Source organism: Heteronotia binoei, chromosome 5 (genome assembly GCF_032191835.1).
Source record: "Heteronotia binoei isolate CCM8104 ecotype False Entrance Well chromosome 5, APGP_CSIRO_Hbin_v1, whole genome shotgun sequence".
Lineage (NCBI taxonomy): Eukaryota > Metazoa > Chordata > Lepidosauria > Squamata > Gekkonidae > Heteronotia > Heteronotia binoei.
This window is the reverse complement of record NC_083227.1, coordinates 108,513,906-108,538,314: the sequence shown is the minus strand read 5'-3', so window position 1 is coordinate 108,538,314 and position 24,409 is coordinate 108,513,906. Positions and strand designations below refer to the sequence as shown.

At 42.0% G+C, this 24,409-nt stretch overlaps 1 protein-coding gene across 1 annotated transcript in view; it reads right to left on the bottom strand.

Annotated features, from left to right (window-relative positions):
- Positions 1-24,409, bottom strand: part of CACNA2D2 (calcium voltage-gated channel auxiliary subunit alpha2delta 2) — a 1,052,991-nt gene that overhangs the window by 65,378 nt on the left and 963,204 nt on the right. Inside the window, exons 15-18 of the mRNA XM_060240024.1 lie at positions 8,530-8,619; positions 6,483-6,551; positions 3,099-3,173; positions 1,948-2,022 (exon numbers count right to left, since the gene is read on the bottom strand). Of these exons, the coding sequence (XP_060096007.1) occupies positions 1,948-2,022; positions 3,099-3,173; positions 6,483-6,551; positions 8,530-8,619 (309 nt within the window). The remainder of the gene's footprint in view (positions 1-1,947; positions 2,023-3,098; positions 3,174-6,482; positions 6,552-8,529; positions 8,620-24,409) is intronic.

Below are 24,409 nucleotides of genomic sequence, written 5' to 3'. Positions count from 1 at the left end.
ATTTATATCCCGCCCTCCACTCCGAAGAGTCTCAGAGCGGCTCACAATAAGAACATAAGAGAAGCCATGTTGGATCAGGCCAACGGCCCCTCAAGTCCAACACTCTGTGTCACACAGTGGCAAAAAATTTTATATATACACACATACACTGTGGCTAATAGCCACTGATGGACCTGTGCTCCATATTTTTATCTAAACCCTTCTTGAAGGTGGCTATACTTGTGGCCGCCACCACCTCCTGTGGAAGTGAATTCCACATGTTAATCACCCTTTGGGTGAAGAAGTACTTCCTTTTATCCGTTTTAACCTGTCTGCTCAGCAATTTCATCGAATGCCCACGAGTTCTTGTATTGTGAGAAAGGGAGAAAAGTACTTCTTTCTCTACTTTCTCCATCCCATGCATTATCTTGTAAACCTCTATCATGTCACCCCGCAGTCGACGTTTCTCCAAGCTAAAGAGTCCCAAGCGTTTCAACCTTTCTTCATAGGGAAAGTGCTCCAGCCCTTTAATCATTCTAGTTGCCCTTCTCTGGACTTTCTCCAATGCTATAATATCCTTTTTGAGGTGCGGCGACCAGAACTGCACACAGTACTCCAAATGAGACCGCACCATCGATTTATACAGGGGCATTATGATACTGGCTGATTTGTTTTCAATTCCCTTCCTAATAATTCCCAGCATTGCGTTGGCCTTTTTTATTGCAAACGCACACTGTCTTGACATTTTCAGTGTCCTTTACACCAAACTGGCTCTCTTAATCTCCCAGTTTTTGAAAATGGTTAGGTCAGTTTGCCTTTTGATTGCTTGCTTAAGTCAGGCAGTCTTTGGGGTTGGATTAGTTGTTTCAACAGGGGCCCCAGGCTATACTGCTAGTCAGGGTGCTAGCAGCAACATTCAGACTCCCTGTGTTGCCAGGACTCTAACAATATATTAATGTAAATTAATTCACATGGGGAAGTGGGTGTAGAAACTAGGGTTGCCAATCCCCAGGTGGGGCAGAAACTCCAGTTACAATGAACCTCCATGAGAACCAGCCTCAAGATTAATATACAAATCAAACACTCCTCATAACTCTTAGAAAATCTACAAACTTTCTATTAGATAAACCAAAAATTCATAATCAACCTCTACGGAACATATGCCCACATCCAAAGTCACCTAGAAACAAATTAATGTCCAATATTTTCCAATGGCTGGGTGCAGGTGAAAATTCGAATGGCAGAGTCTTCCACATGGAGTACTGCTTCTAAAAGTTCCAAACACAATTGAAGAAGTCTTCTACGGAGATCCAAGCTCCACAAAATTTATATTCTGTACAGCAAGGCACAGGAAGTAAGATGTGATGTGGTAGTACTTGATCCCATGTTTCACTATTGCTTCTACAAGCTTTCCGAAAAAATTATTACATTCAGTTCAAATGCTATTGGTTACACCAACATCCAGGATCAGTCAGACTTTTCCCTGCAGCCACTGTGGCCGGATCTGCCTGTCCCGCATTGGTCTTGTCAGCCACCAGCGAGCCTGCAGCAGACGTGGACTACTGCACCCTTCTTAAATCTTCGTTCGCGAAGTCAAGCCGAGAGAGAGAGAGACACCAACATCCAGGATCAGTCAAATCACTGATCTGGGATGCTCACTCATGTTTGCTCTAACTAGCAGCAGTTCTCTAGCCTTTCCCAATATCTTCAATTTAACCACTGAAATTAAGATGTCAGGGACTAAGCCTGGGACTTTCAGCAGGCACAACATGTAATCTACCGCTGGGGCACAGTTTCTTTCTAAAAAAAGAAACTGGATTATGAATACTTTCATAGTGGCATGTGATAAAGCAGTTGCATGCAGATAGACAATTCCACTGTTCATTTTGTGATGGATAAATGCTAAGTCTAAAAGCACTTTAAAAAATAATGGTGGGTGAAAATGAAGGAGGAGAAAACACTTCTTACCTTGGGTCGCAGATTTGGGTGTAGCAATACGTAGCCATTCAGGTCAGTAGCGAATACATAGCCATTAGCCCCTAACTGTGTAGGAAGACAAAAAGAGAAAATCTTTTTAGAGAAAAACAAACTCAAAAGGAAAGAATTAAGTTGCATCCAAGTTCTCATGTTACAGATAATGGATTGGATCGGTGGAAGGGAATTCCACTGGCAGAATAGGACTTTCTTGCCTCTCTATCATACTGCAGCCCAGCAGGCTCCCCAGATGCTGCTCCTGACCCCCAGGAACAGCCTAAGGGGTGAATCCGCAGTTGGAGAATGGATTCAGCCACAATCTGTTAGAGGGAATCTACCACTGGATCCAACCTCGTCTCTAGAGACCTTTATGCCTTTTCCTTTCACACTAAGCTCATGCACAGAACCATTGTCTAAGGCTGAACTTGCTTATGTAAGAGCTGTATAGGAAAAAAATCAGATGTTTGAGAGCTGCAAGACAGGAAGGAAGGAAATACATGGGGGAGGGAGAGGTGGAAAGCAACTGGAAATACATTCTCCAAGGTGTCGGCTGGCTTGGCTTGGAGAAGTAATTTAAAGAGAGAAATGCCTTCTCCAAGCCAGCCAACTGCACAGGGGGGACTTTGAGAGCCACACAATATGTGTGAAAGAGTCGCATGTGACTCCCAAGCTGCAGTTTGGCCACCTCTGATCTATGGTATTCTAAATGGAAGGAAAGGATTTCTGCTACAATTCCTACTGAAGAGATGATGGTTGCAATCCTAAAAACACTTTCCTAGGAATAAACCCCACCAAATAAAATGGGATTTAGTTCTGAGTAGACCTGCTTTGGCTTGCTCCCACTAAGTGCTAATAGGAGAACGCTGAATGATTTGGAGCTGGAGTAAAAAAAAATAATTAAGTCCATTTCCCCCCCCTTAAAAAATAAAATTGGTAGAATGTTTACCATCCTTTCAATGCATGATTATTTGTAGGGAGTGGGCATAAAAAAAAGAAGAAATTATGTGCATAAATCAATATAATGCAAATTCTCAGAGATAATTCTCTCTTCCTTTCCTGATTTTTTTTATTTTGACTGTTTGTTTCAGAAATCTGGAGGGTGTAAAGATCCCAGTCTGAGAGAAAGGCATCTATTTCTTACGCACATTATACTGTGGTGTCAATTTCTTGATATCATCCAGAGCCACATCAATCCCCACGACACCAAGGATAAGCTGGTTCTGCAAAGACAGAAAACAACAAAGGGCAACATGTATTTCTTGTCCATGATCTAGGCTATGATCGGATGAACAGTTTGATCTGATGTAGTTGCTGTTCCCTTCTGGATTTAAAGTGCATGATCAGACAGTGACATATGCCTCCCGTTCCCCAGTTGTTGGCATCCCGTTCTGACCCACCTTAAAAATAGAGTTATCAGGCCCCAGGGAAAGTCCAGTCTTCACAGATGTCTGTGCTTTCATTTCTCATTTCCAGTTGTCTGAATTCCATTGTTGCAAAGTCAAGCCATTTGGGAAGTATGAACCTTCCCTTCTGCCACTTTTTAAAAGATCAGGTAGCAATGTGCAGATATGTGAATCTTTGCCCCAGGGTCACCACTTGGGCCTTTCTGCACTGTCAGGATCAGGAGCCCCTGGAGGAGCTCATTTTGAGTGACAATTCCCTGTCCCCAAACCCCTCCTGTTTCTTGGGACTGGAAAGCCATGAAAATAATCCCTAGTTACGTTCCCATATTGGCAGGGAGCCTGGCAACCCTACTTATCATCATCCCACTTGCACTCATGCAAACTGTATTAGCAGAAAAAGGGTTGCTATTGGAGAGCATCCCATGATTGACACAACATTAACGTGCTGAAGTCAGTGGGGTTACTCTTATGTAAATCTGCATGATGTTTACACTTCCTCCCCCATATATTCCATGGAAGAGAGATGATGCGAGGGAAGCTGGAGTACTTGGATTGTGGAGCTGTCAAAAAGAAGCTGGACCTTCAGATACACACTTATGTGCATGAATAAAATAATAATAATAATAATAATAATAATAATAATAATAATAATAATAATAATAATAATAATAATATTTTATTTATATCCCGCCCTCCCCGCCAAAGCAGGCTCAGGATGGCTCACAAGACATGGTGTGTACCATGATTACAATAAATACAATAAAATACAGTTAAAACACAGTTAAATAAATTAATTAAAACTACTATAAATTGAAGGTGCTACAGTACAATACATATATATCAAGATGGCTAGATGTCACTTTCAGGATTCCACCTTATAAGACCAAAAGAGAGAGAAAAGGGGGAGGGGAACTGCCGCAACAATCTGAATGAATGAACCATGGGTGAGCACGCAGTGAAGCCATTTCAGGGCGGGATGTCTGATCAAAACTTTCCATTAGAAAACCTAGGTGCCATCAGGAGGTCCACCAGTGGGGCCAGGACACTAGAAGCCCTCCCAGTGCTACCCCCGCAAGTGCCAAGAATAAAGAAGATCATGTGCCCCAGACAGAGAGTTCTATCTATACCTTGTGGCTAATAGCCACTGATGGACCTCTGCTTCATATGTTTATCCAGTCCCCTCTTGAAGCCGTCTATGCTTGTAGCTGTCATCACCTCCAGTGGCAGTGAATTCCATGTTAATCACCCTTTTATCTGTTCTAACCTGACTGCTCAGCAATTTCATTGAGTGCCCACGTTCTTGTATTGTGAGAAAGGGAGAAAAGTACTTCTTTCTCTGCTTTCTCTATCCCATGCATAATCTTGTAAACAGTCCCCTGCAAGACAGCCCAGAATCAACTAACCTCAAGAGCCATGAGGTAGAACAAGGGGAGAACAAGGCCCTTTCCAATTCTATGAAGTCAGCCCTCACGCAGCCTCTCTTATCCTCATAATGGTGCTTCTTTGAGAGGCATACATCCTCCCTTAAAGAGACACCAGTGCCTGTACCTGCAACAAGTCACCATATCAGCTGTTACAGCACACAGCATGGGATAATTGTTGCAATGGAGCTGCCATGCTGCTTTATGAGGCAATAACCAGGATCCCCAGAGAATAAATGGCTTGGTCTTTGGCCTTGTCGCTTACCTAGTTGGGAAACAGATCATTGCCTGCTTAAAAACAAGCTGACATGCAATGCCATGGCAGGTCTATTACTGACAATAAATCTAAACAAACACAAAAGTGGGAGCATAAGGCGGATGAGACAGACTGTGGACACACGCTGGGATTCTACTCACTGTGGGAAAAGGGAGGCATTTGTGATCTATTTAGTGGCATGTGTTTGTCTTGAAATTCAGCTGTCACTATAAAGTGTGAAAAATTCTATTCAAGTCCATATGATGTCAAAATTGTCTTTGTTATTTTTATTTCCTGCTCTTCCTTTATAGAGCTGATTGCTCTCACTATTCTCACACTGAGACACTGATCAGGTCCATCTTGGCTTAAATTTGACAGTGCTGCTGTAGCACAGGGAGTTCCCGGACCATCCACAGGGCTTTACTCCAATGACCCGCATAACTAATTTGTGCCCATGTAAGATTATGTGATACTTAGGGTCTTTGAATGTTGCATAAATAATGGTTTAACTCTTCTACCACTTGACCCGAAGAAGAAGAAGAAGCTACCTTCCTATTTCCTCTAATGGCATGATAGACTCCAAGCAAGTGATCCTTAAAATGAGTATCCTTTTAAAGAGAGATGCTCTGCTCATCCTCCAAATGTTGGCATCTGACATATAGAGTCAGTTTGGTGTAGTGGTTAAGTGTGCGGACTCTTATCTGGGAGAACTGGATTTGATTCCCCACTCCTCCACTTACAGCTGCTGGAATGACCTTGGGTCAGCCATAGCTCTCAAAGAGGTTGTCCTTGAAAGGGCAGCTGCTGTAAGAGCTCTCTTAGCCCCACTCACCTCACAGGGTGTTTGTTGTGGAGGGAGAAGATATAGGAGATTGTAAGCCACTCTGAGTCTCTGATTCAGAGAAAAGGGCAGGGTATAAATCTGCATTCTTCTTCTTCTTCTATATATAACCATGCACAATTCTGTCTCACCAGAGTGTGGATTATGTACATATGGTCTCTTTTGCAATTGGTTCATATCTTATTTGTTCTCCTGCTTTAATTCCTAACTTCAGGTTCCTTTACGCATCAAAACAAATGCTAAATTGAGTAGATATGCTTCCCCTAGCACTGATTTGCGATATAGAAAACCAGTAAATGTAAGACAAAATGGTGATTGGGTGTTAGTCTTGACAGCTGTTTTCTCCAATAATATACTGTCTCGCATCATGCTTATCCATTTTGCATTAACCAAAATTAGGCAAATTCAGCATTGATTGCACAAGATACAAAAATAAACTTCCCTTTTACAGATGTCCAGGCTGCCTTATTAATAAAACAAACCCTTATATATACCCTACTCACACTCTCCTTACCACACACATAATCTCTTCATATCTGGCTAACTTCAGTAATCATTGTGGATCTCTGGTTTGAATACAGAGGATACCTCGCAAGCTGAAAACATACCTTCCTGTCACCACCACCTTCAGTGAGGTTGAACACTGGCAGAGTGCCTGTCACCACCAAGCCAAGACCCTGTCAAAAGGAAATGACAGCACAGAAAATATGAGCAGATGCAAGAAGAAATTATGTATAGAAGTCCTGCTGCTTTAGGTGGAGCAACAGCATCATTCATGCATGCATTGTACTGCATCACTGAGCTGGCTGAACTTGCTTCCTGAAGGAATCTGGGAATCTCACTAGCAAAGGGCTTGTGATGGATAGTTGTCTTGGGATACCAAGGTGACTGTTTCTGTCACACTGTTGACATCCTGCTGATTCCAGATGCAATCTAGAAAGCCTGCTCTGCATCTGGAAAGAGGTTGTACTCAAAGTAGCTATTAGCTTTGTCAAAGTTTGGTCATGAACCTAGAATGAGGAACACCAAATTGTATTAAGACAATCTGTTCCACATGTGCAAGGTGTTTCTTAAGGCAAAATGGTTCCTCTGGGTGCCTTGTGACATTCCCTTGCTTATATAGGGGCCCATATGTTGATTGAGGAAGCATAACTATCATCTTGCACATGACTCTTTGGATAGGGCACCAGATTTTGTGGACCTCAGGCAAAAGAGCTGCAGTGACCTCACCTTACGTTAACAGATTGCACAAAGATAGTTTATGTAACATTTCTTTCCTTTACTTGCCGCCCCACAGGCAGCTGCTTTTGCTGCTCCTCAGTGGTTGCTCCTCAGCAGTTGCTTCTTACTGCTGCATACTACTCCAGTCCACAACCATCAAGAATTACTACTTATCTCTGTGACATTTATACTATTTGGTTCTACAAGATTCCATCTTTCCTTTAATACTTGTTGATCAGTAGTACTCTCATTCAAGGAACTAGGGTTCATTCTGCTCTAGATAGCTCAAAAGGAGCAGGTTCACAGCAGGAGGGTGCTGCAAAATCTGTGCAAATGAATATTTCCGTCTCATCCAAACCACCTTTAGTCAGCTTCAGCTGGTACACCAGCTCTGGCCTTTCTTTGGAAAGAGTGATTTAGCTACAGTGATTCATTTCATGTTAGGGTACAGCAATGCACTCCATGCCTTTGAGGATAGCTTGAAAACTTCATTTAGTTTTGATTGTAGTAGAAAGGCTATCAGCAAGTACTAACTGCAGGGGACATATCTTGCCAGTATGGAAACAACATCATTAGTTAACAATCCATTTCTGAGCTCAATGTAAAGTGTTGGATCTTATATTTAAATTCTCACAGTTTGGGACAAATGCATACTCCTATATGACCATGCCAAACAGTTATGACATTTATCTGAGGTGGTCTGCCTCTTGGAGCATCAGCCCAATCAAAGGTATATGACAACTAAAATCAGAGACTCTGGGACATCTTGTTGTGGAACGCTTTCTCCATAACAGACTGCTCAGTGCTAACAGAGTGATTTAGCTAAATCTGTTGTATGTTCAGCATCAGATGAAAACTGTTTCATTTGCCTAGGCATTTTTGGACTGCTGGTATTTTCCTTAGTTTAGGTTTGTTGCAGTCAGAGCCCTCTGCTCATGACCTGAGTTCGATCCCCAGCGGAAGCTGGTTCAGGTAGCCGGCTCCAGGTTGACTCAGCCTTCCATCTTTCGGAGGTCAGTAAAATGAGTACCCAGCTTGCTGGGGGGAAAGTGTAGATAACTGGGGAAGACAATGGCAAACCACCCCATAAAAAGTCTGCCGTGAAAACATTGTGAAAGCAACGTCACCCCAGAGTCAAAAATGACTGCTGCTTGCACAGGGGACTACCTTTACCTTTACATATGTCTATCCCCATTTGCTATTTTTGATTCTTAGTGGAAAAGAACAATTACAATTATGAACTATTTATTAATGCTGCTGGTTTGTTGTTGCATTATCTAATACAAATTTTAATCTTTTATTTTATTGAACTGGATTTCATTGAATTTTTAAAGATTTATTGGATTTTCCTGATATTTTGAAAACACCATAGAGACTTGGGGATATAAACAGGTTAAATAAACAAATGAATAAATAATAAGGTATTTTTCTTACCAAAGCATCTTGATAGACATTGGTCCACTGAACCTGTTTTGCCCTGTTCCCTGCCAGGACCATAGGTCTTCCTAGAACATCCAGGTATTCCTGGGTGGAATGAAAAAGATAAAAAGAAGCAGGTATTCATCTGTAGAAGACATATGATCACTAGGGTTGAATGCAGCACAAAATTTCTGCTTGTGCTAGAGCTCTTGCGCAAATAGAAATGCAACAAAAAAAACCTGCAGTAACCACTTCCACTAAGTTGAACTTATTGTATTTTCATTTGTGTGTCTGTTTACACAAAACTTTGTACAACCAGTACCTGGGCACTATAATATATAGGGAGGAAAGTGCTAGGTGTTGTACAAGATCTTGAGGAAGCATATCACTAGATCCAAGCCACTGTATTCTATATACTAACTGTGGTATTTTTTATTTGAGTCATTTTTAGCTATCTCCCAAGAATTAGAGAAATACCAGGTTGGTCTGAATCTGTGAAGTGCTTTGGACCAAGTGAATCTGTGCAATCCCTTATCCCCCAATTTGGGCCTACAAGTACTATGTGAGTTAACACCATCTATCTACAATGGCTTTGTTAAATGTTAATAATGTGTTCACCCTTTTCACTTTCAAGGTAAAGAATCAATGAATCACCAGGTGTATTTTTATATTAATGATGGCATACAGCTATCTTGTGTGTATTTGGGGAACCAAAAGAACCAGGCTCTTTTTCCTGCTGGAGCCCACAGGAGTAGAGCTCCGCTTGGGCTGGCCAGGGCTTCAGCTGGCCCAACCTGCCATGTGGCAGCCACATGCTCCCAGGCCAGGCAGTGTGTCCTAATATGTAAATGAGCTCCTGCTGGGCTTTTTCTAAAAAAAAAAAAAGTACTGCAAAGAACCTAGGTCAATCTAACTCTTGAGATCTTTTAGGAAGCACATTCAACCCTTATTCTTCCCATCCCCAACTACAACCACTGAGCACTTAAGTGCATGTACACCATACATGTATAATCCCTGCTGCTGGTCAATTCTTGACAATTCGTGAGGGGACTGGATAATTCTAGCTCCCTGGATTAATGTCTATAATAACATGGATAAAGAAGCTGGCCATCCCTAGCTTTAGGCCTGGGTTTGTTAATAATGCATGTCAGCCACTTTGAAAGCAGGCCTCAACAAAAATCAGGTTCTGTGTTCTTGGAAGATGAATAACTCCTTAGATGCTTTCTTGCCTGAGTTCCTCGTAATTTAAATTAATTTCATTTTTTAAAAATTGATGTTGTTTCCTGCTATTTCAATGGTTGGTATTGTTTTATTGTTCATTAATGTTGTATATTTTGTAATCTTTCATAAAGACCAGTTGATGAAGAGTGGTATAAAATGTTTTAGATAAAATAAAACCAAGAGGAAAAAAAAAACATAGCTAGCCACCATTTGTATCTGAGATAGAACTGGGAGAGGTAATAAAGGAAATAATTCCCTCTTTCCATTCACTGATAATTGATTATCATTATTATGAAGTTCACTGCTGGTTCCCATCTCCTTGTGCCTCAGCAAGGCCACGCAGTGCCACGTGAACTCAAACTGTGCTGTATTTATCATTCATTTTCTAAATATCATAAACATCATTTTTAAAATGCTAAATGAGTTTTCATTCATGATATATGTAAACAGAACATTTAACACACACACGCACATATACCTCATGTCAGACATTCTTTTGAACTAAGTATTTGCTGTGAGCATCACAAAGTGATCTGTAAGAGGCTCACTGGCTATTGATTACAGTTTGAGGTTCACTGAAGGCTTGAAGAGCACCCTCGCTCCTAAGTGAGTGGTTCTTGCTAGAAAGACATTATTGGAGCCTCAGGGCAGAGTTAATGGCAGCATCACAAAAGCATGGGGGAAAGTCTGAATAACTCCAAACACTTATATAAAACTTTCTGAGCAGAAAATTGTATTTTATATATGATCAAGTGTATTGCAGCAAAGAGTAGGAAGCAAAAAAATGTGACCATAGGCAAATATATCGTTAAATGACAACCTGGTGAGCACACTAGAGGACATTTTGGACAATAATCCTATTTCATAACACTGTACATCAGTTTTCATACTATATACTTAGAGTAAACAAGGGCAGGGGACTCTGTAGCAGACACTAGAGAATCCCATATTTGTTGTGATGAGATCAGTGTTGTGCCCGTAAAGCAAAGTCCACTGAAGGCCTGGCAAGAGATGAATGTCCTACTTGATAAGATCACTAATATGTGCGCTACTGATAGTGACCAGACAGCCAGAACAGGAATGTCCTTATCTCTTCTTTTCAAGAAACAATTGCCTTTTAAACTATTCTGCAGCCGAAATATTTGATAAAGCCTTGTGAAACATCAACATTTTGGGTGTCCAAGATAGTCAAGCTGGTCAAGGCTCAAGGACAATGCAAACAACAATACATGTTCCTCAGAGGTAATGAGGTAAGACAAAGCATAGTTTCAACTTTTGTTGCCCAGTTAGGTTTGGGTTAAGCCTATAAAGGTGGGATCCGAGAAAAGGGAATGCAAAAGGGCTACATCCAACCAATCAACCAGAAGACACTGTTTGAAGCAGATTTTCTGGAAGTGGAACTCCATAAGCCGATAAGGAAGGAGGTTCACTCTATTTCTCCTTGCCATTGCAGCTCACCAATTTTCATGTGTTTTTATACAGAGGCAATATCATTCCAGGAGTGGAGACTGTGATGTTAACGAACTGCCACTTGTACAAGATATTGTGTAACATCCAGCATTGCTCCCTCCTATATATTATAGTATCCAGAAACTGGTTGTACAAAATCATGTGGAAATGCAAGTAACGATACAGTAAGTTTGACTGTGTTATTTGCAAGATCTTTTTCTTGTGTTTCTGCATATGTAAGAGCTCTAATGCAAAAGGAAATCTGTTCTGGATTTAGTTCAGAGTGCTGGTGGTTGATTGGATGCAACCCATTATGGTCAAGATGAGAAGGCAGCATCTTCCTAGAGAATACAGGGTTTTTTTTTTAAAGCTGGGGAAAATTGTGGTCAAAAAATTATGTGGACAAATGCTCCATGCTGAAAAAGGTGTCCAATTATTAACAGCCTTCCGCAGGTCTTGCAAACTGAGGGCTGTGGCTTCTTTGACTGAGTCAATTCATCTAATGCTGGGTCTCCTTTTTTCCTGCTGCCTTCAACTTTTCCTAGCATTATTGTCTTTTCCAGTGAGCCTTGTCTGCTCATAATGTCTAAAGTACAATAGCCTCAGTTTAGTAATTTTAGTTTCTATGGAGAGTTCAGGCTTGATTTTACCTAGAACCCACTTATTTGTCTTTTTGGCAGTCCATGGTACCCATAATACTCTCCTCCAACACTATATTTCTACTATGTGTCAAAGAACAATGGCTTCATGTGACTAGGGTTGCCAAGTCCAATTCAAGAAATATCTGGGGACTTTGGGGGCGGAGCCAGGAGACTTTGGGGGTGGAGCCAGAAGACATTGGGGGGTGGAGCCAGGAACAAGGCTGTGACAAGCATAATTGAACTCCAAGGGAGTTCTGGCCATCACATTTAAAGGGGCAGCACACCTTTTCAAATGCCTTTCTTCCATAGGAAATAATGAAGGATAGGGGCACCATATTTTGGGGTTCATGGAATTGGACCCCCTGGTCCAATCATTTTGAAACTTGGAGGGTATTTTGGGGAGAGGCACTAGATGCTATACTAAAAATTTGGTGCCTCTACCTCAAAAAATAGCCCCCCCAGAGCCCCCAATACCCGCTGATCAATTCCCCATTATTCCCTATGGGAATCGTCCTCCATAGAGAATAATAGAGTGCCCAGTAGACATTTCCCTTCCCCCTCACACTTTCTAAAGCGGGGGGAGGGCCTCCAAACCAGGGAATCCCCTGCCCCCTCCCTCTCTCACACGCACAAATACTTACTGGGTCTTGTTTCTGAAGAACTTTACTCACTCTAAAAATGAAAGCAAAAGAAAGGGAGGGGCCGTTCTCTGAGGAAACTGTTACTGATCCTTGCCCATGAAGTCCTTTCCTGTTCCCTACTTCCTGCTCAGCCTTAAATGCACACATTTTAAAAATTGTTTGAAGGTTTCTAAACCTGCAGGAGCTCTAAATCTACAGAATGACTCTGGGGGCAGGGCTTCCCCCGCTGGCCAGCTGGCTCGGGGCAGGGAGAAGCCTGTCAAAATGGGGGATCCCCTGCTGGGACCTGGGGATTGGGAAGCCTACATGTGACAAATCCTCAATATAAATCTTAACCATCAAAACTCTACCACTGTAATGCTAATGATGCTGCTGGGCTGAGAGTGGATCAAGTATGCACTTTTAATGAGAACATCTGGCATTTGGAACATAGTTTTCAGATTAATTAGTTTTGTCCACTAATTAAGCTTCTCTACCAATAGAGCAGACATAGCACCACAGTATGTGGCATACTGTATGGTAACTTCCTCACAGCATGCTACTGTGCAGCCAATAAAAGAAGCAGTCCCACTACAAAGAGCTCACAAACATCTGCATGAGGCAGATAAAAGGCAGCATAACCCTCAAGGTGTGGCCTCATACAAAACCAGAATCTCTGTCGTGACTGGCTTTGACAGAGGTGCAGATTTTCAAAAATGGCAAGGGATGTTCCCCCTTGTATGTCTCATGCTTTGATACATGCCTTGGCCTTCCAAAACAACCAAGGTCCTTAATAATAATAATAATAATAATAATAATAATAATAATAATAATAATAATAATAATAATAATAATAATAATAATAATAATAATAATAATAAGTTTTTATTTATACCCCGCCCTCCCCGCCAAGGCAGGCTCAGGGCGGCTTGTTGTGAGCAAGTGTATTTCCTTAAGAATTTTTCAAATGGGTGGCTAGAATTTGCTTGATGCTTTCTTCCCCTCCGCCCCCCAGCCTAACTGCATAGGAAAATAAAGTGAAACTCTCATGCTCAATTCTGTCTCATTCCTGTTATATAAAGGGATGTTAAAAGTATTATAAAATGTCCACATCATATTCCAAACATTTATGTATGCTGAACTGTGAACTTATTCCTATGAAGAAAGCATGGAGATTCAGTTGCAAACTCAGTGAAGACTGTCATGTATGACAACTATACATGCATACATTTCACATAACAGGAAATCCACATGTAGGCAGTCCTTCCATGTGACCATCTCTTCATATGATACATTCCCATTCCTACACAGAATTTTGATATGCCTGAAGTTCTCCTGCTTTTCATGCATTGCACAGATGTAAGCAAGGGCAGAACTAAATAATGACCATGCTGTTTTTGCTTCATTTTGTAACTCCTTCAGCTTGAGAAAGATTTAAGCCACTGAGCCCATTAGCGTTGAAAATGATAAAGATTCTGGAGAGAGAGAAAGGAGGGGGGTGAACCTTGCTCTGATGTGCACTGGATTCTGTCCTCTTCATCCCTGCAGGAATGCTAGGTAAGCAATGGGGAAAGCTCAGGGGAGGGAGGAGAATGAATGGTAATAGCAGTTCTATATTCTGAGAGCCACATTTGCTGCCTGTTTGTTTTTTGTAAGCATGTTAAAGGATAGCATGTGCCAATCAGCCCTTGCTGTCAGCATGAAGGAAACACGCCCTTTCCCCAAATCGATTAACCCTCCCTGCAGGTTGCCATGGTGAAGTGTGGCAGGCAAGAGCTTCAGCCCTGAAGCGCTAAAGGAATGTATTATTTCCGGATGATTTAATACGGGGGAAAGAGAGATGTAAAGAGAAAACAGTCTCACAGAGGAAGCAGAGAGAAACACAGACAGCAGGAGACAGACAAGGAGAAGTAGCGGGAGACACAGAATGACTTAAAGTTGGTATAGAGGAGGGTTTGGGAATCAAGAGACACTTATGCCACTGCATACACAGATCACATGCTGCTACTTGGGGTTAATTGATCAGAGAAAGCTTCTCTTCCTGCTTCTGCACATATAATAAGAAAGTTACTGACCTCTAACTGTTGTTAGAGCCCTGCATGTGAGAGGCCCTTAGGAGGGAAAATCCTTCTAAACCTGCCAACAGGCTGAACATATATTAAGCTATACGTAAGAGAGGAAGCCTTGGTGCTTAACTTCTGGGGCAGGCCAATAAGGAGTGCCAGGGTGTTAGAGGAAAGGAAGAAAGCCTTTCTGGAAGAACTATCACAGATTAGCAGCTTCTGTTTACTTCTCTAAATGGCATCATACACAGTGATCCCTATGGGTGACTAGCAAGTTCCCAATTTGGGAAGAAGCTCATATATAGGCTTCCCAATCCCCAGGTCCCAGAGGGGGATCCCCCGGTTTTACAGGCTTCCCCCCCTCCCCCAGCCAGCTGGCCGGAGGGGGAAGCCCCGCCCCCACAACCATCATGCACCTCCATGAACGATTCCCATAGGGAATGATGGGGAATTGATCCGTGGGTATCAGGGGCTCTGAGGGGGCTGTTTTTTGAGATAGAGGCACCAAATTTTCAGTATAGCATCTAGTGCCTCTCCCCAAAATACCTCCCAAGTTTCAAAATGTTTGGACCAGGGGGTCCAATTCTATGAACCCCAAAAGAAGGTGCCCCTATCCTTCATTATTTCCTATGGAAGGAAGGCATTTAAAAAGATGTGCAGTCCCTTTAAATGTGATGGCCAGAACTCCCTTTGGAGTTCAATTATGCTTGTCACAGCCTTGATCTTGGCTCCACCCCTAATGTCTCCTGGCTCCACCCCTAAAGTCTCCTAGCTCCACCCCCAAAGTCCCCAGATATTTCTTGAATTGGACTTGGCAACCCTACTCATATAGCTTTGGCCTCTAATGGGCAGCAGCCACTCAGGTATCTCAGTCAACCATAGCCATAGCACAGGAAAGACAGTAGATTTTATGCTTGCATTACAGATGCTTGCAAAACAGTTTTGCGCATATAACTTTTAAAGGATTCTCAAATAAACCACTCTCTCTGCTCGCTATCAAGATAAACATCCATTGGTGTAAAGTGCACAGGGACACAGATTCGATTCAGTTAGACAGAGGGTCATTTTTGAGTTATGCCAGGCAGGCAAATAAATATACAGTCTTTTATAACATACTAAGCAGCAGATGCAAATGAGGCCACTAAATAACATCTGGCAGCCTCACTTAACAACGCTCATTTGTACGTTGTAGCTAATGCTTCAGATCTGGGATATAAATGGCTCCATTACTCTGTCTGATCTGTTCATCTCCAAGACCTCAGGCAGATGAAGTCTGACGTTTTTGATGACAGGCAGTTTAATCATAGGTTGCCATAACTGGACTAGAGACTTAAGATGGCTAAGAGTCCAGCTAAGTGTGATTATTTGATTTGAGCACACGTTATCTGATTTGTGCATCAATGAAAAGAACACAACGGCTGCTTCCTGATGTCAGGCTTCACTGAGAGACAGACTGATTAAATGCCATCAATGTTTATTTCTCCCATGGTATGTCTTGGGGCAAATCTTTTCAAACAGGCATTAAAGGTGTTACGAATTGGGCAACTAATATCATACAGTAACATGACTGACAGAGGTCAAGAGATATTTTCCAGATGGTGTAAACTAATGTTTTGAATTCAGCCCTGAGTTCTAAATAAATTAAATGTTTTTTTAAAAAAACCTATTCCTGATGGAACTGCTGGTAAAAATTAGCACTTAAACTGATTTTTTAAATCAACTAAGAACAAGCTAGGTTTTGCTGATAGTGCATAGTTAGTGGATATACCTATTATTACAGGTGAAGTAGCACTCTATGTTTAAATAGTATTTTAATTTTTTATCCATCATAATTTACCTCAAAGAGCTATAAGTGTACTTTTTAAGGGTGCTGACAATTTCTTGTTAAAAAACCTTATCACTTCCAAAAAGCTGGAGATCAAAGCTAAGGCACACTCTCCTGGGAGTAAGTTGCACTGAAAATGCTAGGGTTGCCAGGGCTGACTCAAGAAATATCTGGGGACTTTGGGGGTGGAGCCAGGATGTGACAAGCACAATTGAACTCTGAAGAGACCGTGCACCTTTTAAATGCCTTCCCTCCATTTGGAAATAATGAAGGATAGGGGCACCTTCTTTTGGGGCTCATAGAATTGAACCCCCTGGTTCAATCTTTTTGAAACTTGGGGGGTGTTTTGAGGAGAGGTTTCAGATGCTCTGCTGAGAATTTGGTACCTCTACCTCAAAAAAACACACACCCCAGAGCCCTTGATACCCACAGATCAATTCTTCATTATACCCTATAGGAACCGGTCTATACAGGGAATAATGGAGTGCCCAGCAGACATTTCCTTCTCCCCACTCCCCGCTTTCTAATGACCCTGAAGTGGGGGGAGGGCCTCCAAACCAGGAGAATCCCTACGCCCCTCCAACTGCGGTCTGGCAACCCTAGAACATGCTGACGTACTTCTGAGTAAACGTATAAAAGTTGAAAAAGTTTGAGTCCTTTGGCACCTCTAAGACAAAGTTTTATTCAGGGTATGAGCTTTTGTGAGCATGCACACTTCCTCAGATACAATGAAATGGAATTTTATCAGTCCATACATAAAAGGCAGAGGTTGAACAGCAAATTAGCATACAACATAATAAAGATGTTTTAACAGATGCAAAAAAGATTAACAAGCTAAGTTTATATGTTCTCCATTGTTTGGATTTAACTCTGGGGGGAAATAGTGAAGCAACTAAATATGTCAAAATTGGAAATTGATATGTAAATGTGTCCTTAATTTTGGAGTGCTAAGAATAAGTAACTGAGACCCTGTTGTTATGCTCCATCTGTCTCTTCTCAAGCATGGAGGTAACTGAAAGCATCTTTTTCTTTGAAGTGGGATGATCTGTAGTGCAGTGTTATGTCTCCTTTGTTACTAGACCAGGGAAATGTATTCCAATATAATATTCATTGCATTATATTACCATCAATATTCTAATCTACTATTCCAAATAAGAAATATACTAAAATAAAGAGGATTTATATGTAGTGAGATAAGAAACCAATATTCCTGTTACATACTGAGAGGTTGTTCCGAGTATTGTAACAACTTGTAATTCATCAGCAATTTCCCTTTCCAGTCTGGTCTTGAAGTTCCTTTGCAATAAAACAGCTGCTCTGAGATCACCTGTTGAATGTCCTGGAAGACTGAAGTGTGCTCCAGTAGGTTTCTCAGTCTTGTGATTCTTGATGTTAGATTGGTATCCATTTATCCTTTGGTGCAGGTTTGCATCTGCTAAAACTTCTTCATTATGTTGCATGCTAATTTGCTGTTCAACCTCTGTCTTGTAAGTATGGACTAGTAAATTTAATATCATTGTATCTGATATGAAACCTTGAATAAAACTTGATTAGTCTTAAAAGTGCCACTAGACTCAAACTTTGTTTTACTTAGGGCTTTTTTTGTAGAAGAAACTAATTTGCATATTGGGCAACACACCCCTGATGTAGCCAATCCTCCAAGAGTTTACAGGGCTCTTAGTACAAGGCCTACTGTAAGCTCCAGGAGGATTGGCTACATCAGGGGTGTGTGGCTGAATATGCAAAGGAGTTCCTGCTACAAAAAAAGCCCTGGTTTTACTGCTTCAGACCAACACAGCTACCCAACTGGATGTGTGAAAGTTGTCACTTTTAACAATAGTTTGTACAGGACTTTTTTCTGCTGTAACATGGCAAATGGAGTTCTGGAATCTCTTCATGGGAACAAAATTCTAAAAATATGTTTAAAAGTTCATGGGACAAATGACATTTAAATAAAGGGATGCCTGGTAGCAGCTGCAGGTGTGTGAGGAAGCAGCCAGACAGCACAGGGGACTTGTTGTTCCAGGGTGAGCCTGGAGAGAGCCTGAGGTGGGTACCCAATAGAGGTTTTTCTCACACAGCAGCAGCCATTCGAGCCATTATGAGAAGAAATGTCCAAGGCCTTGGATTCAATGCACTTTCAATACAATAGGTATTTTCTCCAGTGAGTGTGAAAGGGGTCCTCCCTTATCAGTCTTTGATCCAACAAAGTATGTTAAAAATGGTTGCTTCAAGCGTTAGGCACCAAAAACAAGATCCAAAAAAGAACTGAGGAAGTTTGTGTCATGTCTGAATTTTGGAAACTGCTTTAAAGTAGAGGTAAGTCCATAGTGCATAAAAATAACATTGTTTCAAATAATCCCATGTATTTCTCCTTCATTTACTCTTGAGAGTTCCAGCACCTCTTTTTCCAGAAAAAAAGTCCTGCAGCCTCAAAATGGTTGAAATTTACAGCATATGTTTATGTCAGCTGTGTGTGACACTGAATCAGGGCTTTTTCTGAGCAGGAATACACAGGAACGTGTGGTGTTGGGGTGTAGCCTAATATGCAAATGAATTTCTGCTGGGCTTGCTCTACAAAAAAAGCCCTGCACTGAATTAAGTTCATTTCTCAATTAAACCCATGAGGGAGTTAGGGATACACAGACTTAAATCAGACCTAAACCCTCTCCATTCCTTCCCAGGAATCCTGGCTCTGTGAATTACTTCAAAAAACAACTCTAGTTCCAGCAGTGCACTGATGAGAACAGGGGCACTATTCTCAAACCAAAGGCCATTGCCTTATCCTTATGGCATGCTTTAGTGTTTACCATCTACTCTCAAGATGCATTTTCCTCTAACTGAAAGGCCTTTAAAGGGAGGAAACTGGAACACAAACAATGACAATTTTAGTGAACATGAGTGCAGGCTACAAATACTTTTTAAAAGTACCCCAAATTTTCCTCAGAAGGCAAAATAGGGCCAAAATAGAAGCAAGGGTATTAAAAATGATGAACTGTCCTTGGCACATATGCTCAGTTGGAGCATATATTTGAGGTCTGGCCATAAACATCAGGCCTTATAACTCTTGTCTTCTTTGTTGACTAAAGAAACTCCACTACACTGGAATAGCCATTCCATATTTCTCTTCACAAACACTCCTGTGAGGTAGCTTAGGCAGAAGGAGAACAATTGACCCAAATGCATCCTGTGAGCTTGTCTGAGTTTGGACTGAGCAGAGATGTTAGGTCTCCCTAGCCTAACATTCTTAGCTAATATTAGTACACAGCAGTAGCTCTCGATAAAAGACCCAGTTCATACTCACTCCCTTTGCTTTTATTGGGGTTTATGCCTTCCCCATCCTTGCAGGTTTGTGTATAATACAACAGTACACTCTGATATTTGGTTAATATGCACACAATTGGTTGAAGCAGACTTTGCAAGCAGTTTAATTATTTTGGGGGCAAGTAATTCAGCTCATTATCCTAAGAAAAGAAGCCGCTATTTTTTTTTAGTTCCGGACTATTTTGAAGAATCCCAGGTTTCTCTCCTTCACATTTTTTTGACCAGAAGGGTTCAGATAATGTGTCTGGCCCTCTGGAGGGACAGTCACTTAAAAATGCTGCTGTATGGAAGAGGACAGCATGCTACAAAGCACAGTGAGAAGTCAACCAGTCAGTTTCCTGGCAATTCCCACTAGAGCCTAAAAAGCCGCCAAGGAGGGTGTGTATGTGTTGGCCCACTGCTCAGTCTGTCGCAGGGCCCGCTGTGATGCTCCCAGTGAGAGGCAGCAGATGTTCCATGCAGGATGAAGAATTCATTAGAACAAGCTCCTACTGTACATATAATTATCTACTGTGCCCTGTAGCTTCCAATCCTTTTCCCTTCTCTTTCCAAAGATGCTTTAAGCTTTAAACAGAGCAGTGTGCATCATGGAAAAAAATAGGGATAATAGTAATGCAAAACTGTGTAGCAGCTTCAAAGGAGTGCAGCTAAACTGAGGTTAAAAACACACCCACTTGTTGATTTAGTGGTGACTATGTCTGCACAAAACATGTGCATGATTGCAAGAGGATAGTGCATGAGCACATTTATAACCCACATAGCTCTATGTACACATGTGCATATGAACATATAAGCTTAAGAAGCTGCCTTACACTGAGAGAGACCACTGGCCTGTCAAAGTCAGTACTGTCTACTTCGACTGGCAGTATCTCTTCAGGGTCTTAGCATCACCTGCTACCTGATCCTTTTAACTGCAGATTCCAAGGACTGAACCTGGGACCTTCTGCACTGAAATCAGATGCTCTGCCACTGAGCCATGAACTCTGGTTGTCAAAGCAGACCAGAGTTAGAAATTAAATATGCTCATAAACACAGGCATGCTCAGGCTAATCTACATAATTATGTTAGCTTGTGAGTAAAATAAGAACATATGTGTTCATCTCAGTATTGAACGAATAATGTTAGAATCACGTATGGTTGCTGGGGCAGACTGGCCATTGAACTTTCAGAAAAATATCCCAGTGGGCCACTGCCCTAAGGGGCCACTTGTGCCAGGAGCAAGCATAACCAGGCTTTGGCAAGTCTGCCAGAGCCCTAGGGGCCTCTTGGCTCAGACTCTTCATTGGCAATGGTAAATGGCATTAGTTCTGCAATTGTATTTTCTCATGCTGTTGCCAATTTTCAGGAAGAAGCAATGGGTGACCAATTACCCATTGTGTGCACCTCTGAGCTGAGTGACCCCTGCAGCACTGGCTTGTAGCACTACAGAGGCCACTCATCTTAGCTTGCTTCAGGGGCTCATTCATTTCCAGATCTACTCCTGATGGTTGCATTAAAGTGCCCCAACATTTAAGTGTTCATAAGCACTGATGGAGGTGCTCACCCACACTAGAATCCATACAAAGACTGACAGCTGCCTTACAAATGTATTGATTATTACACTACTATATGTCAAGATAAAAACAGCCGCCGTTCATCTCCTTAACACACGTTCTGTTAGGAATATTAGGTAATAGTCAGGATAAACCTGACATTTAACTATTTAGGAATGAGGATCAGACACAAAGATTGTCTGCACCCTCTGACTAAGTTCACAAATGCATGTTCGTTACTTGATGGTTACAGCATCAAGTGATGACATACAGTGTGAAGCGACCATCACAGACACCACAAAAAGAACTTTTGTATCACTTAATACCTTTCAATAGATATGGCTCACGTACAGAGGTACAAGTCATCCAATAATAAGTCACTGAGTGATGCAAACTGTGATCCAGGGGTTTGAGTGTCAGGGTTACCAATTCCTAGGCGGGGGCAGGGGATCCCCCAGGTTGGAGGCCCTCCTTCAGGGTCATCAGAAAGCGGAGGGGGGGGGGGAGGGAAATGTCTGCTGGGCATTCCATCATTCCCTATGGAGACCGATTCCCATAGGGTATAATGGAGAATTGATCCATCAGTATCTGAGGCTCGGGGGGGGGCTGTTTTTCTGAGGTAGAGGCACCAAATTTGCAGCATAGCATCCAGTGCCTCTCCCCAAAATACCCTCCAAGTTTCAAAAGGATTGGACCAGGGGGTCCAATTCTATGAGACCCAAAGGAGGTGCTCCTATCCATTATTTCCGGTGGAGGGAAGACGTTTAAAAGGTGTGTGGTCCCTTTAAATGCGATGGCCAGAACTCCCTTTGGAGTTCAATTATGCTTGTTACAACCTTGCTTCTGGCTCTGCCCCCAATGTCTCCTGGCTCCCCTCCCCCCCAAAGTCCCCAGATATTTTTGGAATTGGATTTGGCAACCCTAGTGTCAGTCTGGGATTAGGGATACCAGGTTTGCAATCCTCATTATAATGAACATCATTAGGTGACTTTAGGCCAGTCATTCTCTCGCTTGCAACCCAAGCTACTTCATAGGTTTGTTGTCAGGAAAAAATGGGGAAAGGAGGCTACCCTAAGCTCCTTTAACAAATAAATCAGCCCAAAGTTAAAGGAGCCACTTAATTACTATGCTAGATTGAAAAGATTTCCTTCCATCTGGGATCAATTCCTACCTTGCCACAACTTTTTCTGTCTCAACAAATGCCCTGGAGACCTGTGACCTGGTGACTTATGAAAGGTGTGAAACTGGAAACAAGCAGAGATAGTTATTTTTGCTATGGTAACTAGACCACATGCATTTCTACAAGGCTTCTTCTGTCTGCGTAACATACTGTGTTAGATCTCATGAAGACCTGACTGTAGTATAAATAAGGTATCACTGTCAACAAATCTTAAAGGTCTTTAAAGTTAAGAAATCAAAGATTAACTCAGGCATTGGCTTTCTCAGACAGCCTAATTACACCCGTCTAGAAAAAGAAATAAAACAATTATACCTGATATTTGGATACCTCAAGGTGAAACCCAGACAACATTACAGTTTCCTGCCCTGCCGTCTGAACTGACAAAAGAGGGATCTGCTCATCAGTCAATTTAGATGAGCTGAAAGCAGGCTAAGTAAAAATCAAGGCGAATGTGGAATAGTTTGTCAATATCAGTTTATCCATGCATTTGAATCATTTATCTATTACTTCCTGTTTTTAGAAAACAAGACATCTGTGGGCAGATAAAGCAAGAGGCTTAAAGCAGGGGGGAGCAGAAGATGTCTCTTCTTGGTGTCTCAGCCACTATGGCTGTAAACTTTATGTGTATGTTTCCACCATGCTGCTAGGAAATACCCAATAGCAGAAGGAAGTACACAGGTGCTGGCCCTAGACACACACAGGAGGTAGTAGAATTATGTTAACTGGGCAGGAATCACATATAACTTGTTTTCTACTGAGTTAAAACAAGGAGCTCCCCAGTTTCCCATCCCCATAGCTGCTTCAGAGGAGAAGAGAGGTTGAGCCCCTCATTGTGCCCTCTAAACGGCCATGATAGCAAGGAGAAAACTGGATCAAGAGAAAGTGTGCCCCTTGGCATACTCAGCCCAACTCACTCTAACAATCAACTTGGGGGAAAGGTGTCCGGGCTCAGCCATTCCTCCTTCACTTCAATGACTTAGGAAAAGATTAGGCTGCAAAATCTGAATATCAATGCTAGGAGGTAGCACCAGGGGAAGGCCTTGGCCTCTATCCCCCATTTGTTGGCTCCAGGGTAGTGGTGAGCAATGGCGACATGGGTGAGGGGACTACTGACCCTGTGGGGGTGAGACTCCTAGCTGTTGCAGGAAACCTTGATTCAGATTGGGAGCACAGCATGCAGGGTGGGTATAGGGTGTTAATTCTGGGTTGAGACCAGGGCTTTTTTTTTTGTAGCAGGAATTCCTTTTCATATTAGGCCACACACCCCTGATGTAGCCAATCCTCCAAGAACTTATAGGTCTCTTAGTACAGGGTCTACTGTAAGCTCCAGGAGCATTGGCTACATTAGGGTGTGTGGCCTAATATGCAAAGGAGTCCTGCTACAAAAAAAGTCCTGGTTGAGAAAGTCCTGAAAATTTGAGAAAGCAGTCTGGGTTGGCACCTCTTGGGTATAATACCATAGAATCCATCCTCTAAGGCAGCCATTTTCTACAAGGGAATTGATCTCTGTAGCCTGGATATAATTCTGGAAGAATGCCAGGTCTACCAGGAGGTAGGCAACCCTAGCATTAACTTTTTTCTGCAGCCCATTTTCCCCAAATGGCTTGGCTGCTATACTTTAGAACAGCAGGGGTCTATTCCTGTGAAGGCAGCTATAATAGGAAATTTGTTTTACAAAAATGTCTTCAGACTCCTCACAATTATAACTCTGTGTGTAATATGCCCTCTCTGGGCAAGACGTTTGAATAGTGGTAGCATTCAGGAGTGACTGGATGTTGTATTTACATGAAAGGAAAGATGACCCCAAATGTAAGATGACCCCTTGAAAAATGTTCTATGCATTAAAAATATTGGATATAACTGTAACTTGTATGCAAATGTAAGATGACCCACTCTTTTGTGATGGCATCTCTGTGGGGAAAACCCCCCACTAGTCTTGTATTTGAGTAAACATCGCATTTGTTCAACAACGCCCCCCCCCCCCACAGTCTGATTTATGATCTGGCTATTGGGCAGAAGCTACCTTGGTTGCTCTGCTAG